Source organism: Plecotus auritus (genome assembly GCF_963455305.1).
Source record: "Plecotus auritus genome assembly, chromosome: 13".
Lineage (NCBI taxonomy): Eukaryota > Metazoa > Chordata > Mammalia > Chiroptera > Vespertilionidae > Plecotus > Plecotus auritus.
In genome coordinates, this window is record NC_137779.1 from 19,373,007 (window position 1) to 19,400,291 (window position 27,285).

The window sequence follows — 27,285 nt, forward strand, 5'->3', positions numbered from 1 at the left end:
ACTCAGAAGTCTGTTCATACAGGAGGCAGAAGGGGAGGAGAACAGGGGAGAGAGGGTGGAGGGGAGGGAGGGCGAGAGGGTGGGGAGAGAGGGGAAGAGAAAGAGAGAGAGAGAGAGAGAGAGAGAGAGAGAGAGAGAGAGAGAGAGAGAGAAGCCTCCAGTCCCTCGCCGGAGGAGGGAGTGACCGAGGGGCTGGCGGGGAAGGGACAGGGTGGCTTGGGAGCCTCTGCCAGCAGGACCCGGCAGGGAGAGGCTCAGGCAGCGTCCCAGGCTGTGGTGATGGCTGGGGCTGCAGAGCCCCCTCCAGGGCCCCACCCGCCCCTGCCCCGCCTCTAGGGGACACCCCAGAAGTTAGCATCAGTGCCACTGGGAAGCTGCGACCTCAACAAGTAAGTTCTCTTCTTTTGCTCCTCCATTTCTCCCCCAGCACGTGGGGCGCCCTGTGCCCCTAGCCACTAGCTTTGACGGGGAACCAGCCTGTGGGGGGAGCTGATGGGAACCAGGGAGGGTTTAGGGTGGGTCCAAAGTTCAGCCTTGAAATCTGGCTGGGAGTTGACACTCAGAGGACTGTAAGGCTGTGAACCTCTCTGTCCATCTCTGTCCTGGCACTCCAGCAGGGGTTCCTGCCCCCGCCCCCAGACCCCCATCAGGGGTGTTAGAAGCCAGGGCAGGGGGCAGATGGGCATCACAGCCCTTGGAGGCGGCTCTGTCTTCAGGTGAGAGTGCAGGGGGTGCAGTGGGCTGGGGTGGGGGTGAGCTCCCTCAGCCTTAGATCCTCAACTTCATCTTGCTTGCTTTCAAGTCTGGCCAAACTGATTGTGTGGCCTTGCTGTGTGTGCCCTCCTGTGCCCGGTCACTTCCTGTGTGCCTCCCCGGCTCTCTTTAAACATCTTTCCAGTTGTGCCTCAAGGCCAGGGGACAGGGTCCAAGTGCAGGGAGAGGGAGCAGGGCAGGGCATGGCCCTTATTCCCATTTTCCCAAACCCAGGGGTCCCCCCGGGCTGTGCCTCCCTTCAGACAGGCCTCTCTCCCCGGGCTTATGTAGTGCGGGCTCCCCAGACCGTATCTGAGCCTCAAAGGTCCAGGGCTTACCCCCAGCGTCGGGTCAGGGAAGACCAGTCCAGCAACACCCATGGGCACGTCCGTGATTGATTTGGGTCAGGCTGTGCCAAGTACCTTGCTCTCTTTTGATCCTTTGAATGGAACAGAAATTATCACCCTCCGTCTCCAGGGGAGGACTGGCTGGGGCTCGAGGAGGCTGAGTAACTTTGGGATGTTCACAACTTACAGGGAGACTCCCAGAGGAGTTTTCACCAGGAAGCTATGTGCCCCAGGGCTCTCTGGCTCACAAAGCGCTTCCCACGTGGGAGAGGGGCGGGGGAAGCAGCTCATATTTATGGCACGGCGTCCTGGGCTGGACACGGGCACTTGGGTTCATCTGGGCCCCGTCCTGGGGTGGAGGTCAGTTATTTCCCGGGCTTTATGGATGACACGGAAGCATAGAGAGTTCTGAGCACTCTGCACCCTCTCCTCCAAGTTCAAACCCAGGGTCTTTCCACGGTCCAGCACGGGCCCTGGTGTAAGGGTTAGAGAGACGGTTAGGGTGATGGTCTGGCACTGGGACCCCAAACTCCTGCTCCGACCCGAGATGGCATCGCTGCTTAGGGGCGGAAGGCCAGACCTGCCGTGGGCACAAGGGCACAGGGCGTGCGCTTCTCGGCAATAATAGCAAGGAATTGTCACGTATCGGTGGCTCACTGTGTGACCTTAGGCATTGCGTATTTACATGGGATTGAGTCTTCTTTTCCCATCCACTGCTTTTCCCACTGCTCCTCCCTCTACCTCACCCCATCCCAACCCCCAGCATCCTGGACCCAAACTCTGAAACGAAGTTCCCAGGGTAGAGACGGATAACCTAAGGCTGGAAAAAGACCGGCATTCTTTTACCTTGGGAGGAATTAGGGGTGCGGGGCATTACCAAGTGTTTATGGCTTGTCAGACCTGCTCATTCATTATGAGATTGATAAGAACGTACTACAACGGCCTGAATTATTAGAAGCAGAGGGCCACCTTCGGAAGGGAGTGATCCCAGAGAGAGCTTACTGCACACTCCACCACGCACAGCACCCACTCCTCCCCAGCCCTGTCCTAGATTCCCCAGCTCTCAGACAGAGCGGGGGTCCCACTGCCACAGGGCATCCTGTCCTCTCCAAAAGCCGCTGTTCACTGCTGCATCCTCACGGGTGTGTCTCATAGTTAAGTAACACGTCTAAGCAGAGAAAGCTTAGCTCCATCAGCAAGTGCGCTAGGGGAGGGGAGGCGCTGCCTTCTCTGGCGCTGAGTGGGGTCCCAGTGGCATCCCCAACATGGGTGCCCTGAGCCCATGGGCACATCCCAAGAGGCGCAGAGCTCTGTCCGCTGTGGTCCAGCAGAGGCCTCACTGCCCCGCAGAGTGTGCAGCAGGCGCCCTCCGGGGCCTCTGCCAGCGCCCGCCTGGGCCTCTGTCAGAAGGGGCTCTGGTCACCTGGGATGCAGCTAGCCCTCCAGCAGACAAGAGAACGGAGGGTCCATTCTCCACGCTTCATTTGCTCTTAAAGTGACCTGCCTCTCAACACCAGTGGGCAACGTCGCAAAGAGTGCACTTAGCATCCACGTACTTCAAATCCACATCTACATCTATATTTTGGTTTTAAAGCCATTCCTCAGCCATTTATTTGATCACCTATAATGTGCCAGGAATAATCCAATTTTGAAAACCTTGGAATGTGATCATTTGAGCCCGGTTATGCCTTCCACTTAGGAGAATGTTATCAAAAGCGTGCATCTTCTGCCCTAGCCGGTTTGGCTCAGTGGGTAGAGCATTGGCGTGTGGACTGAAAGGTCCTGAGTTCGATTCCGGGTCAAGGGCACGTACCTCAGTTGCAGGTTTGATCCCTGGCCCTGGTTGGGGCGCGTTCAGGAGACAACCCATAGATGTTTCTCTCCCTCTGTCTCTTCCCTTGCACTCTCCCTTCCCCTCTCTCTAAAAAAAAATCAATGAAAAAATATCCTGGTGTGAGGATTTTAAAAAACAAAACAAAAAAAGCTTGCATTTTCTGAGCAATACTGGTGGAATATTTAGACGGGGGGCGGGGGGAGGCGAGGAGGGGGCGGACGACAAAGAAGAGGGAGGAGCCCAGGCCTCCGTTCTGTAGCTGGCAGGTGCCCTTTCCATGGGTCTGGGCGACAGGCAGGCCTTTGGGAGCCAGCAGTGCTTCTAAAAGGGCCCGTCGTGAGATGTCTATTGAGACAGTCATCAGCCATGAAGGAATTTTTCTGTTTTTCTTAAAGATGAGATAAGAAGAACTGGAGTGCAGATGCAAAGAATTATAGGGAGACATTTGGGAAGAAAATACCTGGATGTATTTTTCTAAGACACTTGCAGAGTGGCTTTCTCTAGAAGGCCAGAGGGGACAGCTTCCCCTTCCCAGACCCTGCTGCCCAGGGACAAGGGACAGAGTGGGGGCCCTGCCTGCCCAACACAGCTTATCTTGTTCCTCCCACCTTGACATTCTGATAAGGGAGCTATTCTCGTCCCTGGAGCCCAGCTGGCAGCGGCCCTTGTCAACAGCCGTGTTAAGTTAAATGTCAGAACCAGACCCTCAGCACATGACCCCGGGGAACCAGCCCGTGTGCCAACGTGAGGTTCCATTATCATTCCAGACCCGAGTGGGCCAGGGGCAAAGGCCAGGACTCATCTGACCAGCGTGGCAGGTGGCAACAGCACTTCCTAGTCATCAAGGGTCAACCCATCTGGTGGCCAGAGGCTGGGGTGGGGGGTGACAAGAGACATGGAGGGGGAGGGGGAGGAGCAATCATGACAAGGCGCCCAGTCGCTCACGCTCATCTGCTGTGACCCACTTGTCGGGGCCACTCCTCTGCATCTGGTCTTACCATCTTCCTAACAGGGCCTTTTACGGAGCAAATGCTTTTCATTTTGACGAGGCCCAAATCTATCAGTTTTTTCCTTTATGGATCAGGCTTTCCGTCTAAGAGCTCTTTGCCTGCTCTTAATCTCATAGAATTTCTCCCATATTTCTCCCTAGAAGTTTCATAGTTTCATTCTTTACATTTAAGTCCACGATCCACTCTGAGTTAACTTTTATATAGAGTCTGAGGCTTAAAGGGTCAAGGTTCACTTTTTCTGCCCATCCTCTGGTACCGTTTGTTGAAAAGACTGTCTTTCTTCCATTGAATTCCCTTTGCACTTTTGTCAAAAATCAGTTGAGCATATCTGTGAAGGTCTATTTCTGGGTTCTCTGTTCTGTTTCATTAATCTCTATATCTGCCCCTTTGCCAATACCAGAGTCTTGATCACTGTAGCTACAGAATGCTTTAAACTCAAGTAGACTGATTTCATCCATTTATTCCTTTTCAAAATTGTTTTACCTATTCTAGTGCCTTTGACTTTCATATAGATTTTAGAATAATCTTATCTATAGCTCCAAAAAAAGAACTCATGTGAGATTTTTTAAAAATATATATTTTATTGATTTTTTACAGAGAGGAAGAGAGAGGGATAGAGAGTTAGAAACATCGATGAGAGAGAAACATCGATCAGCTGCCTCCTACCCACTCCCTACTGGGGATGTGCCCGCAACCAAGGTACATGCCCTTGACTGGAATTGAACCTGGGACCCTTGAGTCTGCAGGTTGACGGTCTATCCACTGAGCCAAACCAGTTAGGGCATGAGATTTTTATTGGAATTACATTAAATCTATCTATCAATTTAGGGAGAATTAACATCTTTACTGGCTTGTGTCTTCACATCTAGAAACACAGTTTGTTTCTCCATTTAGTCAGATACTCTTTGATTTCTTTCATCAGCATTTATGGTTTACTGCAGTTCTTTGTGATCCGCCATGACCAGCTGTGTGCTCTCATGTCACTTAGTTTCTCAGACCTTCATTTTACTTTCTGCAAAATGGGTATAATAATACTAACATGAAATGACATGGTCCAATAAGACAGCAAATGAGAAGTGTCTGGCTCTAAGTGTTCAATGACTTATTTCCCTTTGACTGATTCTCTTACCTATTCGGTTCTTTTCTTCTTCCCACCTCCCACATTTGCTTTCACTTCTCTTCACTGTCTTTTTTCTTCATTCATTGTTTTCTTAACCTTCTTTCATTCTCAACCCCTTATTCTAATTCTCTTCACTCTGTTTTTCTCTTATCTCACTGGGTTTTCCTGTTTCATTCATTCTCCCAAGATATTTGTCTCATTCACTGTGTATTTGGTCATGTGGGGCATTCTCTTTTCCTTGTTTTTCTTAAACTCGGAGTTAGACCTCATGGCTGGTCACCCCAGGTTCAAATCCAGATAAACAACACTAGCAGTTTACTCATCATATCTTGTACCTCAGTTTCTTCAGCTATGAAATGAGAAAAACAGAACCTATCTCACGTCTTTTCTGAAATGATGAAATGACTTAATACATGAAAAGCATTTAAAATGCAATCTGGTATATGGTAACCCCCGGAGATTTCAGTTATCATGATTAGAATCTTACCCATGATGCCCCACGTCTCTGGTCCTTCCTCACTGGCTCACTGACCTTCTACCACCTCCCATCTTTTTTACTTGCATATAAGCATATTCATGTTCACACCCTCTTGCTCTCTCCATCCTGTCTTGTCTGCACTACGCCCAACTCTAATTCCCTAATTGTCATTGATAAATTGGCACCAGCCCAGAAAATGTGTCCCTTGGGCTGTAAAGAGGAAACAAGTGGTTTTTCATTTTGATTTAATTATTCATCTCCTTTATTATTTAACGCAGAATACATACTCACAGCCCAGGGTTACGATGAAGAGAATGTAGCATCGCTGTGCAGCTCACTTCCAAAGAGATAACAGGCTTACAAGGAAAAGTACTGGATAAACAGGTACAAACCTGGGGGGAAATGGGAAATAACTTAGAGTTCCATGCCCTTTTATTCATCATTTTTTACACATCTTCTACAAGGGCTTGGGAGGGTGAGTCTGCCTGCTGGCCAGTGAGCCATGGATAAGTGTTAAAATGAGTAGGTGTAATGCCCGCGAATGGCCCACAGCAGCCTGTCAAGGAGGGAAATGAAATATTCCACCTAAAGCAAAACCAGTCGTGCCAAAACCGGTTTGGCTCAGTGGATAGAGCGTCAGCCTGCGGACTCAAAGGTCCCAGGTTCGATTCCGGTCAAGGGCATGTAACTTGGTTGCGGGCACATCCCCAGTGGGAGGTGTGCAAGAGGCGGCTGATCGATGTTTCTCTCTCATCGATGTTTCTGACTATCTATCCCTCTTCTTTCCTCTCTGTAAAAAATCAATAAAATATATTTAAAAAAAAAAAAAAAAAAACAGTCGAGAGCCTTAGCCACCAGCATACAGCCTGTTCCACAGGTGCCATGGCTCAATAATTAGCTACACATGAAATCAGCTTGAAAGGTACTCACGTGTGATTAAGCCTTTTACAACCACACTCCATACCTTGCATTAGGCCTAATTTTGGCCTTTTAGAGATTGCTGAATATATTTAGACTCCTTTAGGTATACTCAAATGCATCTTTTAAAAGGCATCAAAGTGATCATTTTTGTCTCCATCTTATTGTCTCCAAAGATTTGCGTTCCTCCAGCAAATGCTGGATCTGTCTGCTCCCATTTCAGACAGGATTTCTGTCTTCCTTTAAAAAGCCCTTCCTCGAAACACCATGTAATCATCCTCTCTTTTTCCTTTTTCTCTTTCCCGTGAACTCGCAGTACTTTTGTTTCTTTAATGACAAAGCAAGCATGGGCTTAGCCCACAGCACTTCTAACAGCACACACGTTTCTCTTCAGATACCGGAAGACAATGCCACGGTTATTACTTCCTTAGAATGCGGTGGAGCATCCTCCAATGATGCAATTTAATGAGCTCCCAATTATCTTCCCCTTGTCTGGGCTGCCTGAGGCTCTGAAGGCCCCAGGCTCACCTTCTGGGGCCCTTGGTGGCACCGACTGGCCCCCTTGACCGTCCAGTTGAAAGCCAGGACCACCTGCTGGACCTGCTGTTAAATCTCTCAGTGTCTGCCTTACATAAAACTGCGCATTCAGTGCGTCTGTGTCCACCATGTCATCATCTGGGGAGCTGGCCAGCACCTGTGTGCCCTGGACAAGCCACACTATCCAACTGAAAGATGGGACTCATCGTATAGGGTTCTCATGAGCCAACCGATGAGTTCTGAAAGGACCCACAGAGATGCAAACTACCATGATCATTCCATAACGATTCCATGTGAGAGTAACACTGGTATTATTTCATACCTCATACCTGCTCCTCCCCTGTAACAATGCAGGTAAGGGGCTAAGTCAGCCGTGGGCAAACTACGGCCCGCGGGCCAGATCCAGCCCGTTCGGCTGTTCTATCCGGCCCGCGGAGCCGAAAGAGCGGAGGGTTCTCTTGCTCTCCCCTCCGCTCCTTTACTTTGAATTTATATTCGTTCACACAAACACTCCATCCATGCTTTTGTTCCGGCCCTCCGGTCCAGTTTAAGAACCCATTGTGGCCCTCGAGTCAAAAAGTTTGCCCACCCCTGGAGTGCATTATACTGGTATTTGGTAGGGTAGGCTCTTCCTGATCAAAAGGCAGACATTTCATTGACTTTATGATTCCTGTGGATATTCCATTTCTTATATAGGATGGAGACCAGGTAGGGACCTGTGGGGAGGAAAAGTAGGGTTCAGGGCCAGGAGAGTCAGGGTTACATTTCAGGACCAAGGTCTTGCTGTTTCATGCTCTAGACTTTGATGGGCATTGAGCGGGAGAGCGGGGGAACGTGGGCGCTACAGCCAGGCCAGTGTTGTTCACAAGCCATGTGACCTGGGCCAGTCCCTGCCTTCTCTGAGTCTCGGTCTCCTTGTCTGTACAGTGTGCACATGTGCTCACTCCTTGGGGAAGCTGAGATGAATACATGACTTAGCACATGTATGACAGCCAGGGCGGAGCTGCACTCACAGAAACATCACTTCCGGTGACACTGTGCAAAGAAACCCAGTGAGCACAGCCCACTGCAGGACATGCACAGAACATATGTTCAAACCAAAAGCAAACAGAGTGCAAAGGGCAGAGGCAAAGTGGCGCAGATGGGACACATGGTCCCTAGAAAGCTTGTGACCTAAGTCCTGCACCCCCATCCTCACCCTGACTTCAGTGAGGACCAGGTTCAAGGGCTGCCCTTGGAGGGACAGAGGCAGCCCCAGGACGGATGCCTGAGGAGGGGCGAACTGTGAGGCTCCAGGCAAGGTCATTGTCAGCATCAGAGCCCTGGTCCCCGGGACTTTGTCACCTGCCTTACCCAGCGGCCCCTTGCAGAGGCCTCAGCAGCTCAGCGTGAGGACATGGTGAGCAGGGCATCCTTGGTGAAGTGTCCCATCTGACAGTCTGTTCATCCACGTTGTCCCTGGCTCCAGGTCCCACCGAAAGCCCCTCGCCCTGCTCCTAGCCCACCCCTCTCACACAGCCATGAGACCCTCCTGCCATCCAGAGAGGGGCTGCCAAAGTCACCAGGACCAGGGCAGACCTCCACTGAACCTCCTTTCCCGGGCGCTCGCTTGGAGCAGACCTGACGGGAGTGTACATTCCCGAGCTCGTGAGCCCATGACGGCCAGGAGCATCCTGGGCATAAAACCAGCCCACGTGGTCTCCCTTCACCCCTCACACAGCCCCACAACCCTGTCTCCCCAGGTTGCCCTCGTCGCTGGCACTCAGCATCCATTACATCTGAGCCAGAAATGGCCCTGGAGGTGGCCTGCCCCTCCTGTAGAGAGGGCTCCCCTCCACCTTCTCTGAGGTATTTATAGCCAGCAATCTCTCGGCACTGATACCACCTCCACCAGCAGGGGCGTGGAGGCCCCATTGCTTATCCCAGATTGCGCTGCACCTCGGCAGCGAGTCTGCAAGGAGTGCAGCTGGAGACGAGAAGGCAGCCAGGCAGCCGATGCTCTGGGGTCACAGCAGCCACCTGCATGAAAGAGGGGCGAAGGGAGAGGGGACAAGGCTGTGGACACAGAGACAGGCTGATTAGGACCTGGGAACCAGGATGGTGGGAACTAGGGGACTCACACACCTCTCCGCTATGGTGTGTGTCCCAGATTGGCGTCCTGGCTTCCTTTGTACTGAGAATTGACGGGCTGTTTGTGGCAGACTCATTAGTGCAAACTGCTCTGAAAGTGCAAACAGGGGGAGAATGAATCGACGTTGCCACGACTCTGAACACCACACTCGGCCAAACTCAAAGTACAGCCGGCGTGTGCCCCTGAGGAAGGCCCCTCCCAGAGTGTAAACTGGCAGCTGACCGACTGAATCTGACTCAGATATATTTCCCTAGGCTAGCTCACTGCTTCAAAAACTGATGAATTTGCTGTCAACGTTTTTTAAAAAAAGGAATTTCATGTTGAAAAGTCATTTCTAGCTTTTCTGGAAAAAGAAAGCGGGAGGTCTTGTAGCACCAGCTCCACATCCTTGCATGGGGAGAGCTTCCGTACCTAGATTTCATGTGTGTTCAGCTCACCTCAGTCCCCGCCACTCCCCAAACCCAGAGCAAGTTTTGGTTGCATTTACCGTGTGTTCATATAATTGCTTTTCCTAAAATAAAGAGAGTTATACCTTTTAAAATCTTTTTCTCTATCAAGGCCTCACATTTGGATAAAAGTAGGAAAAGTGTCTCATTCAATCAGCAAGCACCTGCGGTGTCTGTGTTGCAAGAAGAAGCCGCTCCGGTCCCTGGCCTCTCTCCTCTGCCTCTGTAGGCGGCAGAGCTCGGTACCGACCTCATGGGTCTGGTGACTACACTGCACACCCCACTCAGCTGAAATATTCACGAGTGATGATGTTCACCCCACTCCCGACAGAGGCAGACACACCTTAGATGGAGTCAAATCCACTCACGGGTTGTTAGGAATGAAATTGGCGGCTGTCAGTTAGTGGTCTCTTCCTTGTAAGGGGCCATATTGTTAAACAGAGACGCTTCTGGGAGTTAATGGGACACTCTGATGATTCCAGGACAATAGATGTTCGCTGGGACACGTGGACACCCTGTCTCGTGGAGCAATTAGGGACCTGTGGGTGCAAATATGGCTGTAGTTAGAAAAATCCAGGAGCAGCTGTAAGCACTAAGAGGTGGCTTTTAGCTCTGGCTGAAAGCAGGAGGGTCGGGGAGGATACAGTCCCAGCAGGAGTAAGGGGGTGACCCCAGCAGGGGTAAGGGGTCCCCAGCCCTGCTGCACAGCCTGGCCACGAGGCACAGAGCAGTAAATCCTAGACTAGTTTCCTGGTGCAGATCAGCACGTGTCATCTGGCTGCCTCCTGGCCACGTGTGTCAGGGCCTGAGCCCAGAGGCTCAGAACCACTGACGAGCTGGTCAGACCCCGAGGGGGGAGGAGGAGCCACCTCAGAGGGAGGCAGTGGTGCTGCCCTGGGAGGCTGTGGAGTCGGACCACCCTGATCCTGCTGCTTAATAAGGGAGTGGACTTAGGCAAGTCACTAAATCACTGCCTTGGTGATCTCTAAAGGAGGCTACCGGTCGGACTGCCCCCATTTAAGTGTTAAAGGAGACAATGTATAGAAAGCACCCAGCAGAGAGGACACAGTGGGTGCCCCATAACTGAGCCTCTGGGGTGGTACTGTCTGCTCCCAGGTTCTCAGGGCAGGAAGGTTCCTCTCAGCCTCCTACACCAGGCTCCCCGGCTCCTGCCCACCAGGATCCTAGGCTCCTCCTGCCCACCCTGCCCACCCAGTCTCCTCCTGCCCACCCTGCCCCCCAGCTCCTCCTCCCACCCTGCCTACCCAGTCTCCTCCTGCCCACCCTGCCCCCCAGCTCCTCCTGCCCACCCTGCCCACCCAGTCTCCTCCTGCCCACCCTGCCCCCCAGCTCCTCCTGCCCACCCTGCCCCCCAGCTCCTCCTGCCCACCCTGCCCCCCAGCTCCTCCTGCCCACCCTGCCCACCCAGTCTCCTCCTGACCACCCTGCCCCCCAGCTCCTCCTGCCCACCCTGCCCCGCAGCTCCTCCTGCCCACCCTGCCCACCCAGTCTCCTCCTGACCACCCTGCCCACCCAGTCTCCTCCTGCCCACCCTGCCCACCCTGCCTACCAAGTCTCCTCCTGCCCACTCTGCCCACCCTGCCTACCAAGTCTCCTCCTGCCCACCCTGCCCACCCAGTCTCCTCCTGACCACCCTGCCCACCCTGCCTATCCAGTCTCCTCCTGCCCACCCTGCCCACCCAGTCTCCTCCTGCCCACCCTGCCCACCCTGCCCACCCAGTCTCCTCCTGCCCACCCTGCCTATCCAGTCTCCTCCTGCCCACCCTGCCCACCCTGCCCACCCAGTCTCCTCCTGCCCACCCTGCCCCCCAGCTCCTCCTCCCACCCTGCCTACCCAGTCTCCTCCTGCCCACCCTGCCCCCCAGCTCCTCCTGCCCACCCTGCCCACCCAGTCTCCTCCTGCCCACCCTGCCCCCCAGCTCCTCCTGCCCACCCTGCCCCCCAGCTCCTCCTGCCCACCCTGCCCCCCAGCTCCTCCTGCCCACCCTGCCCACCCAGTCTCCTCCTGACCACCCTGCCCACCCAGTCTCCTCCTGCCCACCCTGCCCCGCAGCTCCTCCTGCCCACCCTGCCCCCCAGCTCCTCCTGACCACCCTGCCTACCCAGTCTCCTCCTGCCCACCCTGCCCCCCAGCTCCTCCTGCCCACCCTGCCCCCCAGCTCCTCCTGACCACCCTGCCCCCCAGCTCCTCCTGCCCACCCTGCCCACCCAGTCTCCTCCTGACCACCCTGCCCACCCAGTCTCCTCCTGCCCACCCTGCCCACCCTGCCCACCCAGTCTCCTCCTGCCCACCCTGCCCACCCTGCCTACCAAGTCTCCTCCTGCCCACTCTGCCCACCCTGCCTACCAAGTCTCCTCCTGCCCACTCTGCCCACCCTGCCCACCCAGTCTCCTCCTGCCCACCCTGCCCCCCAGTCTCCTCCTGACCACCCTGCCCACCCAGTCTCCTCCTGCCCACCCTGCCCCCCAGCTCCTCCTGACCACCCTGCCCACCCAGTCTCCTCCTGCCCACCCTGCCCCCCAGCTCCTCCTGCCCACCCTGCCCACCCAGTCTCCTCCTTACCACCCTGCCCACACAGTCTCCTCCTGCCCACCCTGCCCCCCAGCTCCTCCTGCCCACCCTGCCCACCCAGTCTCCTCCTTACCACCCTGCCCACACAGTCTCCTCCTGCCCACCCTGCCCACCCAGTCTCCTCCTTACCACCCTGCCCACACAGTCTCCTCCTGCCCACCCTGCCCACCCAGTCTCCTCCTGCCCACCCTGCCCCCCAGCTCCTCCTGCCCACCCTGCCCCCCAGCTCCTCCTGCCCACCCTGCCCCCCAGCTCCTCCTGCCCACCCTGCCCACCCAGTCTCCTCCTGCCCACCCTGCCCACCCAGTCTCCTCCTGCCCACCCTGCCCACCCAGACTCCTCCTGCCCACCCTGCCCCCCAGCTCCTCCTGCCCACCCTGCCCACCCAGTCTCCTCCTGCCCACCCTGCCCCCCAGCTCCTCCTGCCCACCCTGCCCACCCAGTCTCCTCCTGCCCACCCTGCCCACCCAGTCTCCTCCTGCCCACCCTGCCCACCCAGTCTCCTCCTGCCCACCCTGCCCCCCAGCTCCTCCTGACCACCCTGTCCACCCAGTCTCCTCCTGCCCACCCTGCCCACCCAGTCTCCTCCTGCCCACCCTGCCCACCCAGACTCCTCCTGCCCACCCTGCCCCCCAGCTCCTCCTGACCACCCTGCCCCCCACTCTCCTCCTGCCCACCCTGCCCCCCAGCTCCTCCTGCCCACCCTGCCCCCCAGCTCCTCCTGACCACCCTGCCTACCCAGTCTCCTCCTGCCCACCCTGCCCCCCAGCTCCTCCTGCCCACCCTGCCCCCCAGCTCCTCCTGACCACCCTGGCCATGCAGAGCTTAGAGCTGCTCCTGGGTCTCTGTCACTCCGTGTCACACACATTGTTGCCTATGTGTTACCAGCCATAACATGAGCTCCTCGAAGGCAGAAAATAGAGCCGCGGCCCTTGGCCCAACTCCCAGCTGATTAGGACAAGCGTGGACTGAGAACAAGGGTGGGGACTGGACTGAGGACCCGTGGCATCCACATCACCGGAAGTTCCTTGAAAAACTGCAGGTTCAGGAGTTGACATAAGAAATGTCCTAACCTGTAGAGTTTTTACGAGTTCAATTGAGCCAGATCGATGACAATTGCCAGGAAGCAAAATCTCAGTGGATTGAAAAAATGCTCCAGAGAATGGCAGTTTTACAGCTTATTTTATACATTAGAATAAAAGGAGGAGATGTAGTGGGGTTACATGGTATCCATGGGTGGTAGATTAAGAGGGCAGGAGAAAGCAAAGCAGGGAAATCAGCTGGGAACAGATAAAAGGCAAGATGGAGAACCCATCCTTCTTTTACACCCGTGGGTGTGGGGCAGTTAATGGTTAACATTGACAGTAGGCGGAGATGGCATTCGGAGAACAAGATAACAGTGAGGGCGCTGTGGTCTCTGCTCAGGTGCCAGTGATTGTGCCCTGGGAGGTCTGGAAAAGGGGATTTCTCTGAGATTCAGAGGTCTGATCCCTTAGCTGCACATGACAACAGACAGGCTCCCTTCAGGCAAAGACTGAACCTTGTCCCGGACGCTACAGGCCAAGGATGTGACTGCCTGCCGGGACGCGCTTTTGCTTAGGAATTTTTACCTTCAGACCTTCCTGTGTGTTCGCTGAGTTGGTGAGGCCACCGGGCAGGCGCCCCGAGGTTTAGGTTTTCCGTCCACACTGGGAACGCCCGACCTACTGAGTCAGAGTCTGCATTTAACAAGAAGCTGTGATGGGAAGTGAGGGGAGGCTGGTGCAGTGCTGCCCGCCCCCTCCTGCCGCCCCCAGCACCTGGCTCAGCACCCAGTTCAGCACCCAGCACAGTGCCCACTGACAGAGGCTCTCCAATGGGGGTTTCACTGATTGACTGGCTGAATGAATCTGTACCAAGCTTCCAAGAGGTTTTCACACTTAATATCTCCTGTACTATCATCTAGATTTTTTTTTCATTTTAATGTGTTTTTATTGATTTCAGAGAGGCAGGGAGAGGGGAGAGAGAGAGAGAGAGAGAGAGAGAGAGAGAGAGAGAGAGAGAGAAACATCAATGATGAGAGAGACTCATTGACCGCTGCCTCCTGCACGCCCCCTATTGGGGATGGAGCCTGAAACCCAGGCATGTGCCCTGACAGGGAATTGAACCGTGACCTCCTGGCTCATAGGTGGACACTCAACCACTGAGTCACAGCGGCCGACCTCACCTAGATTTTTTTTTTTTAACTCAAGTTCAAAAAGTAAGACCGTAAAACACCCAAGAATTAAAGACTAGACTCCCACCTAGGTTGATGAGAACAAATAGCTGCGAAATGAAAAGGGTTTTAAATAAAATACCAGATGGGTTTTGAAAGATTTACTACGACCGGGCTCTTCCCCATTAAACCTCGGAATGCAGAAAAAAGAGGGGGTGCTGCTGTTGTCCTTGCCCTGAGGTTGGTGATGTTGGGAGCAGGAAACCAGGTCTGGCCCCTGGGAGGAGCCAGCCAAGTGTGCTTTGGGCACATGAGCTCTGGGTGGCTGAAGCCGCAGGCTGACCCCTCCCTGGCTAAGAGGGACTCGGACACCGGCTTCGGGCCTCCCTCTTGCTCCCGGGACAGGGCCTCCTCTCTGAGCAGGAGCACTAGAGGCCCTGCCCCCCTGGACCTGCCGCCTGGCGCCTGCAGTTGGGTTTGGGTCCCAGCTCCAAGGCTGTGTGACTGTGAGCACATTATTGATGCTCTCTCCCAGTTTCCCGCTTTGGGAAATGAAGACTGTCCCTCTCCTGCAGGAGCAAATGACATGAAGCCACGGAAGCGGGATGCTGGCATGCAGGGCCACTGGGGACCCGGTAGTTCCCCTTCCTCATCCTTGAATTGCTTGAAGCATTGGGGTGGGCCTCTCCACCCCTCTGCCAACCCTACCCCTAGGTAGAAAATAATAATAATAACAATAAACAATAGCCATCACTTAGAGCTTCTGTAAGCCCTGCACTATACACGGAGTGGCCAGATTATTATGATCTCTGAACGCATATTAGAGGCCCGGTGCATGAATTCATGCATGGGTGGGGTCCAGCCAGCCTGGCCAGGGGGAGGGGACATGGGTGGTTGGCCGGCCTACCTGCTGGTTGAACTCCTGGTCGAGGGGACAATTTGCATATTAGCCTTTTATTATACAGGATATACACTGAGTGGCCAGATTATTATGTGTTCAGAGATCATAATAATCTGGCCACTCAGTGGACACACACCTTTCATTTCATCCTCACAGCAACCTGCTCTGGTTGGCACCATTTTCATCCCCATTTTACAGGTCAAGTAACTGAGTCTTAGAGAAGTACCTTCCCCCAAAGTCCTGGGCTCAAGGTACAGTAAGGAGCTAGGCAGGATGATGCCAGAGTCCCCCTGCCTGGCCATTGCCTGGCTCTGGCTTCTCGATGGTATTAGTGGTTTATTTCCGTCACAGCAAATGACCACCGACGTGACGGCTTAAAACAGCACCAGGATGTGGAGGGCAGAAGTCCAGTCCCAACAGCGCCACGCTGTCCGCTCTGATGTCTCAGGGCTAAAACGCAGGCGTCAGCAAGCTGCCTCCTCCTCTGGGACTCGGGGCGTCCGCCAAGCTCCTGTGGCTGTGGCAGGAGTCAGTTCCTTGTGGTTTGCAGGACTGAGGTCCCCCCGTCCTTGCTGCTGTCCGCGAGGGGCTGCTCTGAGCTCGTAGGGGTCACCCGTATCCCTTGCCCCATGGCCCCTTCCATCTTTAAAGCCAGAAAGGAGAATTTCTCTCCCAGCTCATCCCTCGCAGGCATCAAAGCCCCTGCTTCAGGAAAGACCCCGTCCCTCGAAGCGCCTCTCTGATCAGGCCGGGCCCATCCCAGAAGGGATGTTTTCAAGTCACCTGGGCCGTAACATGATCGAATCATGCCAAGCAAGTGCCCTGTCCCCAAGTCTGGGGGAATATGCGGGGGGAATATACCTGGGGGACAAAGGCAGGAGCCTTCTGAGCATCTTAGAATTCAGCCTTCCTATACCTACTACCTAGTCTATTGATAACACCTTTAACTGTATTTTTATTGTTTATACTATTACAGATTTCCCCATTTCCCCCCTTGCCCACCTCCACCCAGCCCCCACCCACACTTCCCTCTGGCCAACATCACATTGTTGTCTGTGTCTATGGGTTATGCATATATGTTCTTTGGCTAATCCCTTCGCCTTCTTTCATCCAGCCGCCCCTCCCCCACCCCCCTGGACAGCTGTCGGTCTGTTCCATGCATCCACGCCTCTGTTTCTATGTCCTTCATCAGTTGATTTTGCGATCACACCTTTAAGGCTCCCTGCTCACCTGGAGGACCTCTGAGGGCGTTGGGGCAGCCTATTCACCAACCTGTTTGGAATATTTTCATGTCTTAACAACCAGTACGGCCATGGAGATTCCTATAGAACAGCATGCAAACAGCTCAGTGTGAGATCTGAGTGTATCCCCCCCCCCGCCCCCCGCCGCCACTCTTCCTCCAACCTCACCCCGTATCCCACATCTCAGGGAAGGCAGACTTGGACCCAGCATAGGAAAGAAAGGAGGTGTCTGCTCTTCCCATCTCCACTTAGGGAAACTGAGTCTGAGACACGACTCCCAGCCCAGCGCAGTGTTCAGGAAACCCGGCTGCAGCCCAAGGACAGCTCCTACCCAGCTCCTGACTTTCTAGAGCGTCCTCCAGAGTTTCCTTCACTGGGGAGGGAGCGGCTGGAACTCTTCACACTGGCGTCCATTGCCATGGATGTGACATTCGTTAATGTATCCCTTACAACGCAACTTCCTTTGATGTTGCCTCTTTTGATTCCCCTTTTTATATCAAAGAGATTAAATCACTTTGTTGGACTTTTTCTTCAAGAGCTTTCATCGTGTCTCAGCACAGCTTTCCACTCAGGGACACAGGAAGGACTGAAGATGAAGAGCAGGGAGGGACTTGATGAGGTTTAATAGGATTTGCTCAAATGGGTGCCTCTCCCTGGTCCTGCGTGCGGAGCGTGGGTGTGGTATCCAGCCAGGCCAGTCACAGCCTTTCTCCCTGCTCCTCCCTCCACAGGCAGTGACCACAGACCCCTGGGTTCAAAGGGGCAAGGCCAGAATATCAACTACACAGGCCTGCATCTGCGTGTATCTTAGTCAGTGCTTTATCTCCAGCTCTAAGCACAGGAGATGGACTGTAGTGGTGGCTCAGCTATTGATGGCTGAAAAGATGCACAAATTAATAGAATGGCTCTTGAAAATCTCATAATACAATGTGATATGTCAGTTATCTATATAATAAAAGCCTAAGCGACTGTTACAGCAGAACGACCAGACGACTGGTCACTATGATGCACACTGACCACCAGGGGTAGACACTCAATGCAGGAGCTGCCCCCTGGTGGTCAATGCGCTCCCACAGGGGGAGCGCTGCTCAGTCAGAAGCTGGACTCATGGCTGGTGAGCACAGCGGTGGTGGCAGGAGCCTCTCCCGCCTCCGCAGCAGCGCTAAGGAGCAGCGAGCCAAGCATTAAGGAGCAGCAAGCAGGTGGGCAGTAAGAAGCAAGGAGTCCCGGATTGCGAGAGGGCACAGGCTGGCCTGAGGGATCCCCCCCCTGCCGCCCCAGGGCACGAGTTTCGTGCACCGGGCCTCTAGTATCTCAATAAAAAGAATCTCACTGCCCCTGAATACTCTTTTGACTTGATGGGCCACAGCCCTGGAGGCTGAGGTTTCTAAAATGCGTATTTCACTTGCTCTTTCTTTGAAGAAATTTGGGGAGTAGAGGCTCCAAGCCTTTCAGCTCCAAGCTTGCCCTGCAAATTGGGGTAGGGGCTGGGGTGCTTTTCATTCTCAGATGCTTAGGCCTCTTTCTTCCTGTTTAAAATGGGGTTAGTGGAATATTCTATTACTAGTCAATTCAAGGAGAGTTGATGAACATACATTTACATTTATACTTACATTTAGGTTCCTATTCAGACATTCTTTCCCTGGATCCCCATAATGACCCCCAGGGAAAAATAGTATTCGAGTTTTATAGCAGTAAACTGAGGCCGAGGCAAGTAGGGACTGTGTCTTTGGATCTCAGAGCAAGTCAGTTGGAAGCTGAGCAAGACCGGGATCTCACCTGGGTTGAGCAAGGAGCCACTTCCGCAGATAAGCCCAGCCCCTGGGAGAACGCACCCCAGGACCGGATTGGAGGAAGCCCCCTTTCCCATCTGCTGGTCACCAGCGGCTTCCCATCTGGGCCGAGTGTCCTAGAAAACCTTTCTCTGCTTCCAGGACAGCACAAGGCCTCCTCCTGCAAGAACACATGAACATGTGTTTAAAAATAAAGAGGAAACAGTGCAGAAAATCAGCAGAAAGCTGTTTTCCCCAAAGAGCTGAGGGCAGGAGAGCAGAGCGCGCTTTCCCAGGTGCCCAGGCCAAGGACTCCTCTTATGGGCACTGCGCCTGCCTGCCCAGCTTCAGGGGTTTGGGAAGCCCCAGCAGCACTCCCCTTAGGCCTCATCTGGGTCCAGCCGCTGGGATTCCTGGCGTGTCTCACTGCTTCTGGGCATCTCCCATGGAGTTTTCCGTAAAAGTCTCCTGCCAGGGGGCAGAGCAAACTCATGCTGGGATCCTGCAAACAGCACGGAGCGCATCCCTCATTTGCCTTTGTGACTGTCGCGTCGGGAGCAGGAGCAGATGGCCCTGTGCAGAGTGGGAAATGGGCACAAACAGCCTTCCTGTGCCCCTCAGTGAGATATCTGGAAGCTTCTGCCATCGCCCGTCAGCAGAGGAAAGGGTCTGCCAGCATCACCGACTTTCTGTGGGGGCCGAAAGCTTCCTCGCGTGGCCCATAAGGCAGCTGGCTCCGTGGTTAGGGGACATTCATCCAGGTTGTCCTATTGGGGATGCAGTCTCTGGGGAAGGCGAGACCCCGGGAAATCAAGAAAAGCTTGTTTATAAAGAGGAAGAAGGGCTGAATGATAGCAGTCCCGGAGGTGGGTTCTCCCAGGATCAGAAGGTCATAGAACTTTCTGGAGGGAGCAGCTCATCAGTCTACGCACAAGCCATAGAACATCCACTCTGCGGGCCACGTATGGTGGGTGCTGGCGTGGGGAAACCGAGACCCAAACCTCACTCAGCCACTCTCTGCCTGAACTTCACTTTCTCATCTGAAGGTTGGAGAGAGAATAACAGCACTGGTCTGATATCTTTGTTGTGAGAATCAGAGATAATCTTCTAGCATCTTAAACGGGTGTGAGCAGAACATCAGGAAATTAGACCGAGTACCACAACTTCTGGGTGTTTCTTTCAAGAGCAGCTCACATTCCAAAAACGTTTTACAGCCTTTTAACAACTTTATTTTTGAGATATAACTGACAGAACATTGCATTAGTTTTAGCTGAACAATATAATGATTTGATATAGGTATGCAATGCAAAATCATCACCACAGGAAGTCTAGGTAACGTCCTTAGCACTTCAACACACAGTCACAATATTTTCTCTTATGTGACAACATTTAAGAGCTACTCTCTCAGCAACTTCCAAATATATGATGCAGTATTGTTACCTGTAGTCACCATGCTGGACATTGCACCCTCGGGACTTACCTTATAACTGAAGTCTGTGCCTTTTGAACCCTTCACCCATTTCTTTAAAAATATATATATATATATTGGTTTTGAGAGAGAAGGGAAAAGAGAGGGATAGAGTGATAGAAACATTGATGAGAGAGAGGAAGTCATTGATTAGCTGCCTCCTGCATGGCCCCCACTGGGGATTGAGCCTGCAGCCCAGGCATGTGCCCTAACCAGGTATCTGCTCTGACTGGGGATCAAACCAGCAACCTCTTAGTTTCTGGTTGATGCTCAACCACTGAGCCAAGCCAGCTGCCAGCCGGGTGAACCCTTCACCCATTTCACTCCCTCCCTCCCCCTCCCTCCTGCTTCTGGCAACCACCGAGCTTACATTCTAATGGAGGGAAAGAGACTATTAGAAGTAAACATGATGCGTAAGCAAACAATGCAGTATTTATGAGAGTACGAGATCCTACTCCGATGGGTTGTTGTGGATACAAGTGACAGTCCATGTATATAATATGTGGACTATGGAAAGAATTTAGTAAGTTGTTGCAATTGTAATTTTTAAATTGCTCCCAGATTTCTTTAACTCCTTTAACCATCATGTCTAGTTTGCACCTAGGAACTGCTCATTGATTCCTTCAACAAACACCTATTGACCCTCTATTATACCTCATTGATTCCTTCAACAAACACCTATTGACCCTCTATTATACCTCGACCCTGTACTAGTCACCAGGGATACAAGTCAATCATTAAGAAAACATGTTCCCGCCCTAACCAGTTTAGCTCAGTGGATAGAGCGTCGGCCTGCGGACTGAAGGGTCCCAGGTTCGATTCCGGTCAAGGGCATGTATCTTGATTGCAGGCACATCCCCAGTGGGGAGTGTGCAGGAGGCAGCTGATTGATGTTTCTCTCTCATCGATGTTTCTAACTCTCTATCCCTCTCCCTTCCTCTCTGTAAAAAATCAATAAAATATATTTTTTTTTAAAAAGAAAACATGTTCCCATCCCTTGAGAATCCCACAGTCTGGTCATCTGTACATAGAGGAGAGTCCTTGGCGAGCTCAGAGGCGGGAGTGACCTTGAAGTCCTTTGTCTCTAAGAATCAGAATAGTCCACTTCATGATGATGTCTTTTTTTTTTTTTTAAACTCAGGTGTCCCAGCAATGGCTGGGGATTCCAGGAATGCTATGAACCAGAATATGGAGATTGGAGTCACTCCCAGAGACCCCAGGAAGATCCCCAAGCAGGCTCGCGATTACGTGCCCATCACCACGGACCGCACCCGCCTGCTGGCCGAGGGCAAGAAGCCACGCCAGCGCTACATGGAGAAGAGCGGCAAGTGCAACGTGCACCACGGCAACGTCCAGGAGACCTACCGGTACCTGAGCGACCTCTTCACCACGCTGGTGGACCTCAAGTGGCGCTTCAACCTGCTGGTCTTCACCATGGTCTACACCATCACCTGGCTCTTCTTCGGCTTCCTGTGGTGGCTCATCGCTTACATCCGGGGCGACCTGGACCACGTCGGGGACAAAGAGTGGGTTCCCTGTGTGGAAAACCTCAGTGGCTTCGTGTCCGCCTTCCTGTTCTCCATCGAGACGGAAACCACCATCGGGTACGGCTTTCGGGTGATCACGGAGAAGTGTCCGGAGGGGATCATCCTCCTCATGGTGCAGGCCATCCTGGGCTCCATCGTCAACGCCTTCATGGTGGGCTGCATGTTCGTCAAGATCAGTCAGCCCAAGAAGAGAGCCGAGACGCTCATGTTCTCCAACCACGCAGTCATCTCCATGCGGGACGAGAAGCTCTGCCTCATGTTCCGCGTGGGGGACCTCAGGAACTCCCACATCGTGGAGGCCTCCATCCGGGCCAAGCTCATCAAGTCCCGGCAGACCAAAGAGGGGGAGTTCATCCCCCTGAACCAGACCGACATCAACGTGGGCTTTGACACCGGGGACGACCGGCTCTTCTTGGTGTCGCCGCTCATCATCTCCCACGAGATCAACGAGAAGAGCCCTTTCTGGGAGATGTCTCGGGCCCAGCTGGGTCAAGAGGAGTTTGAAATCGTGGTCATTCTGGAAGGAATGGTGGAGGCCACAGGTAAGACACTTCATCTTCCTTGGCCGTCCCACACCCAGGAGCTTAGGCCACTGGCATTGCAGAGGGTGGAAGTTCCTGCCTGAGAATCCTGAGCTGGCAGAGACACCAGCTGCTCCCTAAAGTGTGACCTTGTTGTTCAAGGTCGAGAAATAACAACAGCTGGTGTTCATCGAACCCTCCCAACTTCCAGGCCGGGCTCTAAACTTCCAACACATAAGATCTCATTTAATGCCCTCCCACAGTCTATGAGACAGTGTTCCAGGTTAGGAAACAGAGGCACAGGCAGGCGAGTTATTATTTGCCCAAGAGAGGTGCTACTAAGTGGTAGGGTCAAGATTCACACCAAGGTAGGGACCCCAAAGTTGTCACTAGTTTCCAACAGCCTAACCCACCTGCCTCCTCCCAGCCTGACCCTGGTGTCTACCCGAGAAGAGCTGTGTGATCAAATGACTTTGGGGAACACGGGGTTAAACAAAGGGGACCTGGTTCCTAACAATGGGACTTTAAGGTGTCTTTCCATGCTGTGAAGTACTTGGTGAAGAGAGGAAAGTGAGCTGCATTTCCCAGACTCAGGGATTCCCCAAGTCTCAGAATCTTTTCTTTTTTCTTTAATATATTTTTATTGGTTTCAGAGAGGAAGGAAGAAGGAGAAAGAGATAGAAACATCCATGATGAGAGAGAATCATTGATCGGCTGCCTCCTGCACGCCCCACACTGGGGATCCAGCCCACAACCCGGGCATGTGCCCTGACCAGAAATCAAACTGTGATGTCCTGGTTCATAGGTCAACACTCAATCACTGAGCTATGCAGGCCCGGCTCAGAGTCCTCTTTTTGAAGAGACACCTACGTCCCAGACCTGTGGGAAGGGGGGCTCTTCTGGCTCTTCCTCCTGCCCCCACCAGCCTGCCCCCAGCTTCCGGCTCAGTGAACACTGGGTGTGCAGAGAACTCTCCACATCCATGTATGCCCAAACCATGCCCTCTCCACAGCCAGCCTGGCACCTCCCTGCTTAGCTACTGACTGTGACAGGCAGCTGGCAACTGCGAGTGTCCTCATTCCTGTGTGGGGCTCTGAGGAGCCCTGGGCCCATGGAGTCCAAGCCCCACACCCATCATGGCCGGACCTCCTGGATGAGGGGCCTTCTAGCCAAACCCACACCTGCTCCTTAGTCACCTCCCCCTCACTCCTCTTACTACCTTCTTCGTTTTTCACTGAGTAGACGTAACACTTGTAGAAAACTCATTTGTAGAAGCATTTTTCTAATTTTTGCAACAACAACGCAGGCCTGGCTTCCATCTGCAGTGGACAGCTTCGTGCAGACGAGGTGGTCACACCCAGGCCTTCACTTACAGATCTAAAGCCTGGCCCACCACACCACGCTGCCCCAAATGTGAGGGGCCTGTCACACCGGCGACCAAACAAGCCATCCGCACCTTCCAGAAAGCTGGTTGCTGGGTGGGAGAGCCAGGCAGGGGCAGCCACGGAGCTCCCCTGCGGAGCCAGTGGGACGTGGCTGGGGATACTAATGGGCCCCAGGGGCTGGTGCAGCCAGGCCGCTTGGCCATCTGCTGGGCAGAGCCAGGCCAGGCATCATGTGGCGGCAGCTGCGGGAGCCCCTGGGACTGAGGGCAGTCAGGGTGCAAGAAGCCTCCTCCAGCCGGGCTGGGGTTCACGGGTTATGCTGCCTTTGGTGCTGGGCTCAGGGTCAGAACACAGGCTGAGTTTTTGGAGGAGGAGCTCAACTCCAAGGCCACGAATGATGGGTCAGATCAGACCCATGGGGACAAATGGGAAGGAAGGCATTGCCCTTGCCATCCCCCTGGCCACCCTCACTGCCACCTGAAGCAGAGGGAGCGGGTTTGGAACCTGCACAGCTGGCTTTGGTCATCTGCTCTCCTTCCAAGTCAGTGGCCTGCAGTTGACTCGACCTTTCTGGGGACCTTCTCCCCTACCATGACCTGGGTTCCGCTTGCTGCTGTCCTCGGGGCTGCAGGGAGGCCAGGGAGATGAAGGAAGGAGACCACCCCCCCATATCTGCCCCGATCAATGACTTTAATGGCCTGATGGCCACACTTATGGAGCCCGGCGTAGGCTGTGATTCAGGCCCGGGTTTGCCCAGCACAACTCTGCCATCACCTGCCTCTGAGCGTGGTCAGTCAATGAGGATTCCAATCTCACAGGGTCATTGGGGGATTGAACGATTCAATGAATAACATCTACAGCATCGTGCCTGGCACCTGGGGCTTTGAAAGAGGACCATCAGGGCACAGGTGGGATCTCTAGCTGCAGGGTCACCCCCTGTCCACCCTGGATGGCGACAGAAGACCAGGCAGAGCCCCAAGGCTGGGCCCACAGGCGCTGTGGAGGCCCTGCCCACTGTCTTTCCTGAGGCCCAGAATCTGCGACAGTTGACCTGACAGCTGACTCGACAGCTGACCTGGTTGGTACCCAGCTTGAGCCCCACAGCTCTGCTGATGCTGGGGGTTGGACAACGAGGGGCAAAGACTAATTGGCAAGTTCGACCCAGGCATCCCTCTCCCCCACCCCAAGAGCGGAGAGCAGTCCAGAAACCGAAGCCCGCGGTGGGCAGGGTGCACTGGGGTGGCCCAGCATAGAGCATAGACTGCTGGGAAGCAGTCTCTGACTTGGATGGGTTTGTTGAGACCCCTCCAGAGAAAGGCCAATGCTGCGGGCTTCTCCTCCAGCTTGCAGAGTGCTTGCTCGTCCCTTCCGTGGGCAGAAGACTCCGTATCAGAGTGGGGCTTTCTTACTGCCCTGAGCACAGAGGCTTCCTGGCCCACGAAACAAAGTTCCCCTCCCTCTCCGTAGAGCAAGCGACACCCAAAAATAACACGGGCATGCCGGGCTGAGTGGACAGGGAGCTGAGGCATTGGAGCATGCTCCCATCAAGGAGCCAGCTGTGTGTGTGTGTGTGTGTGTGTGTGTGTGTGTGTGTGTGTGTGAGAGAGAGAGAGAGAGAGAGAGAGAGAGAGAGAGGGAAGAGAGAGGAGTTTTCTGCCCATATGTGTCTACTCAAAACAATCCCCGTGTGTCCTAAATGCCTGTCTGCTTCTCTGTGTGCACTCACTCTGAATATGTCTTTGTTCAAGCTCTTTCCCTCTTTTCTGCCCAGTCTTCTAGACCTCAGTGCTGTTTTCAGGAACCATGTCCATAGCCCCGGCTATTCCAGAATTATCCACTCCAGTCTCCAGGAGCCCACGCCAGATTCTTGGATTTAATTTGTTACTTTCTGTCTCACACCTTGAGCTCCTTCAGGGCAAGGACTATTCCTTATTTGGCTTAGCACAAAGTAGATGTTCAGCAAATGCTTGATGAATGATCAAGTGGTGGGTGGGTGGGTGGATGGATGGGTGATGGATGGAGAGATGAATGATGGGGTGGATGGGTGAATAGATGGATGGATGGATAACTGCATGGTTGGATGCATGCATGGCCGTGGCCAATCCTAATACATGTACCCTCTGTTCTGCAGGCATGACTTGCCAAGCGCGGAGCTCCTACATGGATACAGAGGTGCTCTGGGGACACCGGTTCACGCCAGTCCTCACCTTGGAAAAGGGCTTCTATGAGGTGGACTACAACACCTTCCATGACACCTATGAGACCAACACACCCAGCTGCTGTGCCAAGGAGCTGGCGGAAATGAAGCAGGAAGGCCGGCTCTTCCCGTGCCTCCCCAGCACCCCCCTGCCAGGAAGCTGTGCTAAAGCAGAGCTGGATGCTGAGGCTGAGCAGGATGGAGAGGACCAGCTGGAGGGGCTGAATGGGTCCCGGGAGACCAGGAGCTTGGTGTGAGGGCTGCACTCTCCCCACAGCCTCCCTCGATGGCTTCTATGAACTCAGATGCTGCAGCGCCAGGGCTGGGGTGAACTCACTGAGTGCCATGTTTGGGGGACTCTGTGGAGAGTAGTAGTATATCCAGCCTCAGAACCTCCCAGCCTCAGGGCCTCTCCAAACAGGTGACCTGCCTGGGCCCCCTGAGGCAATGCTGCCTCTTCTCTCCCAGCCTCTGTAGGCGCTGGCTAAGGGCCAGGCCAGGATGGGATCCCCCACAATGAAAGTTTCAGCATGGCCTCTGCCCTCACACACCTCTATCAGCTGACCTGGAGTCACCTCCCTCCTCGGGTCTCACAGACCCAGGGGCAGCCCCCCTCTAGGGCTGACACCTAGGGAGGGCAGTCACTCCCATCCCCTCATTCCTACCAGCCCAAGACTCATCATGGATTCAAGGAGGAGAGATTCTGCCCTCTTAGAGGCTCAAACACCCATCCTAGATGGAGGTCACAGACCTCACGCGTCAGCGTGGGTCCAAGTCCGATCTGAGATTCACAACCACTATTGCACGCCACAGAGAACAGGGCCTTGATGGTGTTTTGTGATCCGTGAAGGGTGTGTGTTTCCTCTGCTGAGCTCTGCGTGTCCAAGGCTGCCTGCTGGACCCTTCATCTCCTTAGCGTGACTCTCAGAGGGTGGCCTGGGCCACAGAGCTCCTCTGAGCACCTGGACAGTGTCTCAGCCCCCTCGCGGCCACCCCCAATCACACTGTGGCCTGCACCCCCCATCAAAGGGAGAACGCAGACGCCCAAAAATCTCAAAGTACTTCTGCCCCTCACTGTGTTTTTCTTCCACCTCTCACAGAGCCTGCGGCGGCTCCAGGGAGAAAGGAAGCGGGGGTTCAGAGGGCAACATGAGCCCGTCAGGGTCCAACCAGGGAGGGGAGAGGGAAGGACAGCAGAGAGAAAGGCAGGCAAGTAGCATTGTTAAGTAAAAGCATCAGCAACGATCGTTGACTGAGGTGTCTGACTTCAGGGCTCAGCACATCTTTGTTAACCAGCGAATTAGGGGACGGGAGGCAAAACCGAAAGGTGACTGCAGAGGCAGCTGCACCTACAAGCCCAGGAGGCACCCACTCTCAGCTGGTGGTGCCAAGAAACCCCGGGCCCGCCCTCCAGTGGGCAGGGGTCAGAGAAGGCGGCGGGGCTGGGGGAGCAGGGATGGTGCCCAGGGAAGGGGAAGGGGAGGGCTGCCTCCTCCCATCTTGCAAACATGGGGTGAGGGGCATCAGTGGGAGAAGGAGTGGGTGAACATTAGAGAGAAAAGAGCAGGGATGAGCCTTGATACTGCCAGCTTCTCCGGTAGAGATGGCTCAGAAAGAGGACAGGCGGATGGATGGACAGACCGACAGTGCAGATTGTCATGTCGATGGATGGAGCCGTACGTGTCGAGGCAGACAGACTTCTGATTAGCTGACCTAGACCTGGAGCGAGATTTCAAAGGGCCCCGAGCCTTAGAGTTATGGAGGCCACACCCACCGTCTCCACAGCTCTGGACTGGCCTTTGGAAAGAGAAGCATAATCCAGCCCCAAACGTGAAGCGCCCTCCCCAGGAGTCAGAGCGAAGCTGCCCGAGGCAGAAAGTTGAGGCTCAGCA

General features: G+C 54.1%; 1 protein-coding gene across 2 annotated transcripts; it reads left to right on the forward strand.

The window, feature by feature from the left end:
* Nucleotides 1–26,659, forward strand: KCNJ5 (potassium inwardly rectifying channel subfamily J member 5). Of its 2 annotated transcripts, XM_080650002.1 has the most exons (4): nucleotides 1–389; nucleotides 5,821–5,926; nucleotides 20,885–21,832; nucleotides 25,328–26,659. In XM_080650002.1, exons 3-4 carry the CDS (start codon nucleotides 20,896–20,898, stop codon nucleotides 25,648–25,650), a joined length of 1,260 nt encoding a protein of 419 aa, XP_080506128.1. In that variant the 5' UTR covers nucleotides 1–389; nucleotides 5,821–5,926; nucleotides 20,885–20,895; the 3' UTR covers nucleotides 25,651–26,659. The 2 variants fall into 2 exon arrangements, with proteins under 2 accessions (XP_080506128.1, XP_080506127.1); XM_080650001.1 differs by lacking the exon at nucleotides 5,821–5,926 and having other exon boundaries at nucleotides 372–389.
* The last annotated feature ends 626 nt before the right edge of the window (nucleotides 26,660–27,285 follow it).

Excerpts from the sequence above, each read along its gene's own strand:
- KCNJ5 (XM_080650002.1), top strand. The coding sequence starts at position 20,896 with ATGGCTGGGGATTCCAGGAATGCTATGAACCAGAATATGGAGATTGGA. Across the intron at positions 21,833-25,327 it reads AGGAATGGTGGAGGCCACAG|GCATGACTTGCCAAGCGCGG; the intron begins GTAAGACACTTC and ends TCTGTTCTGCAG.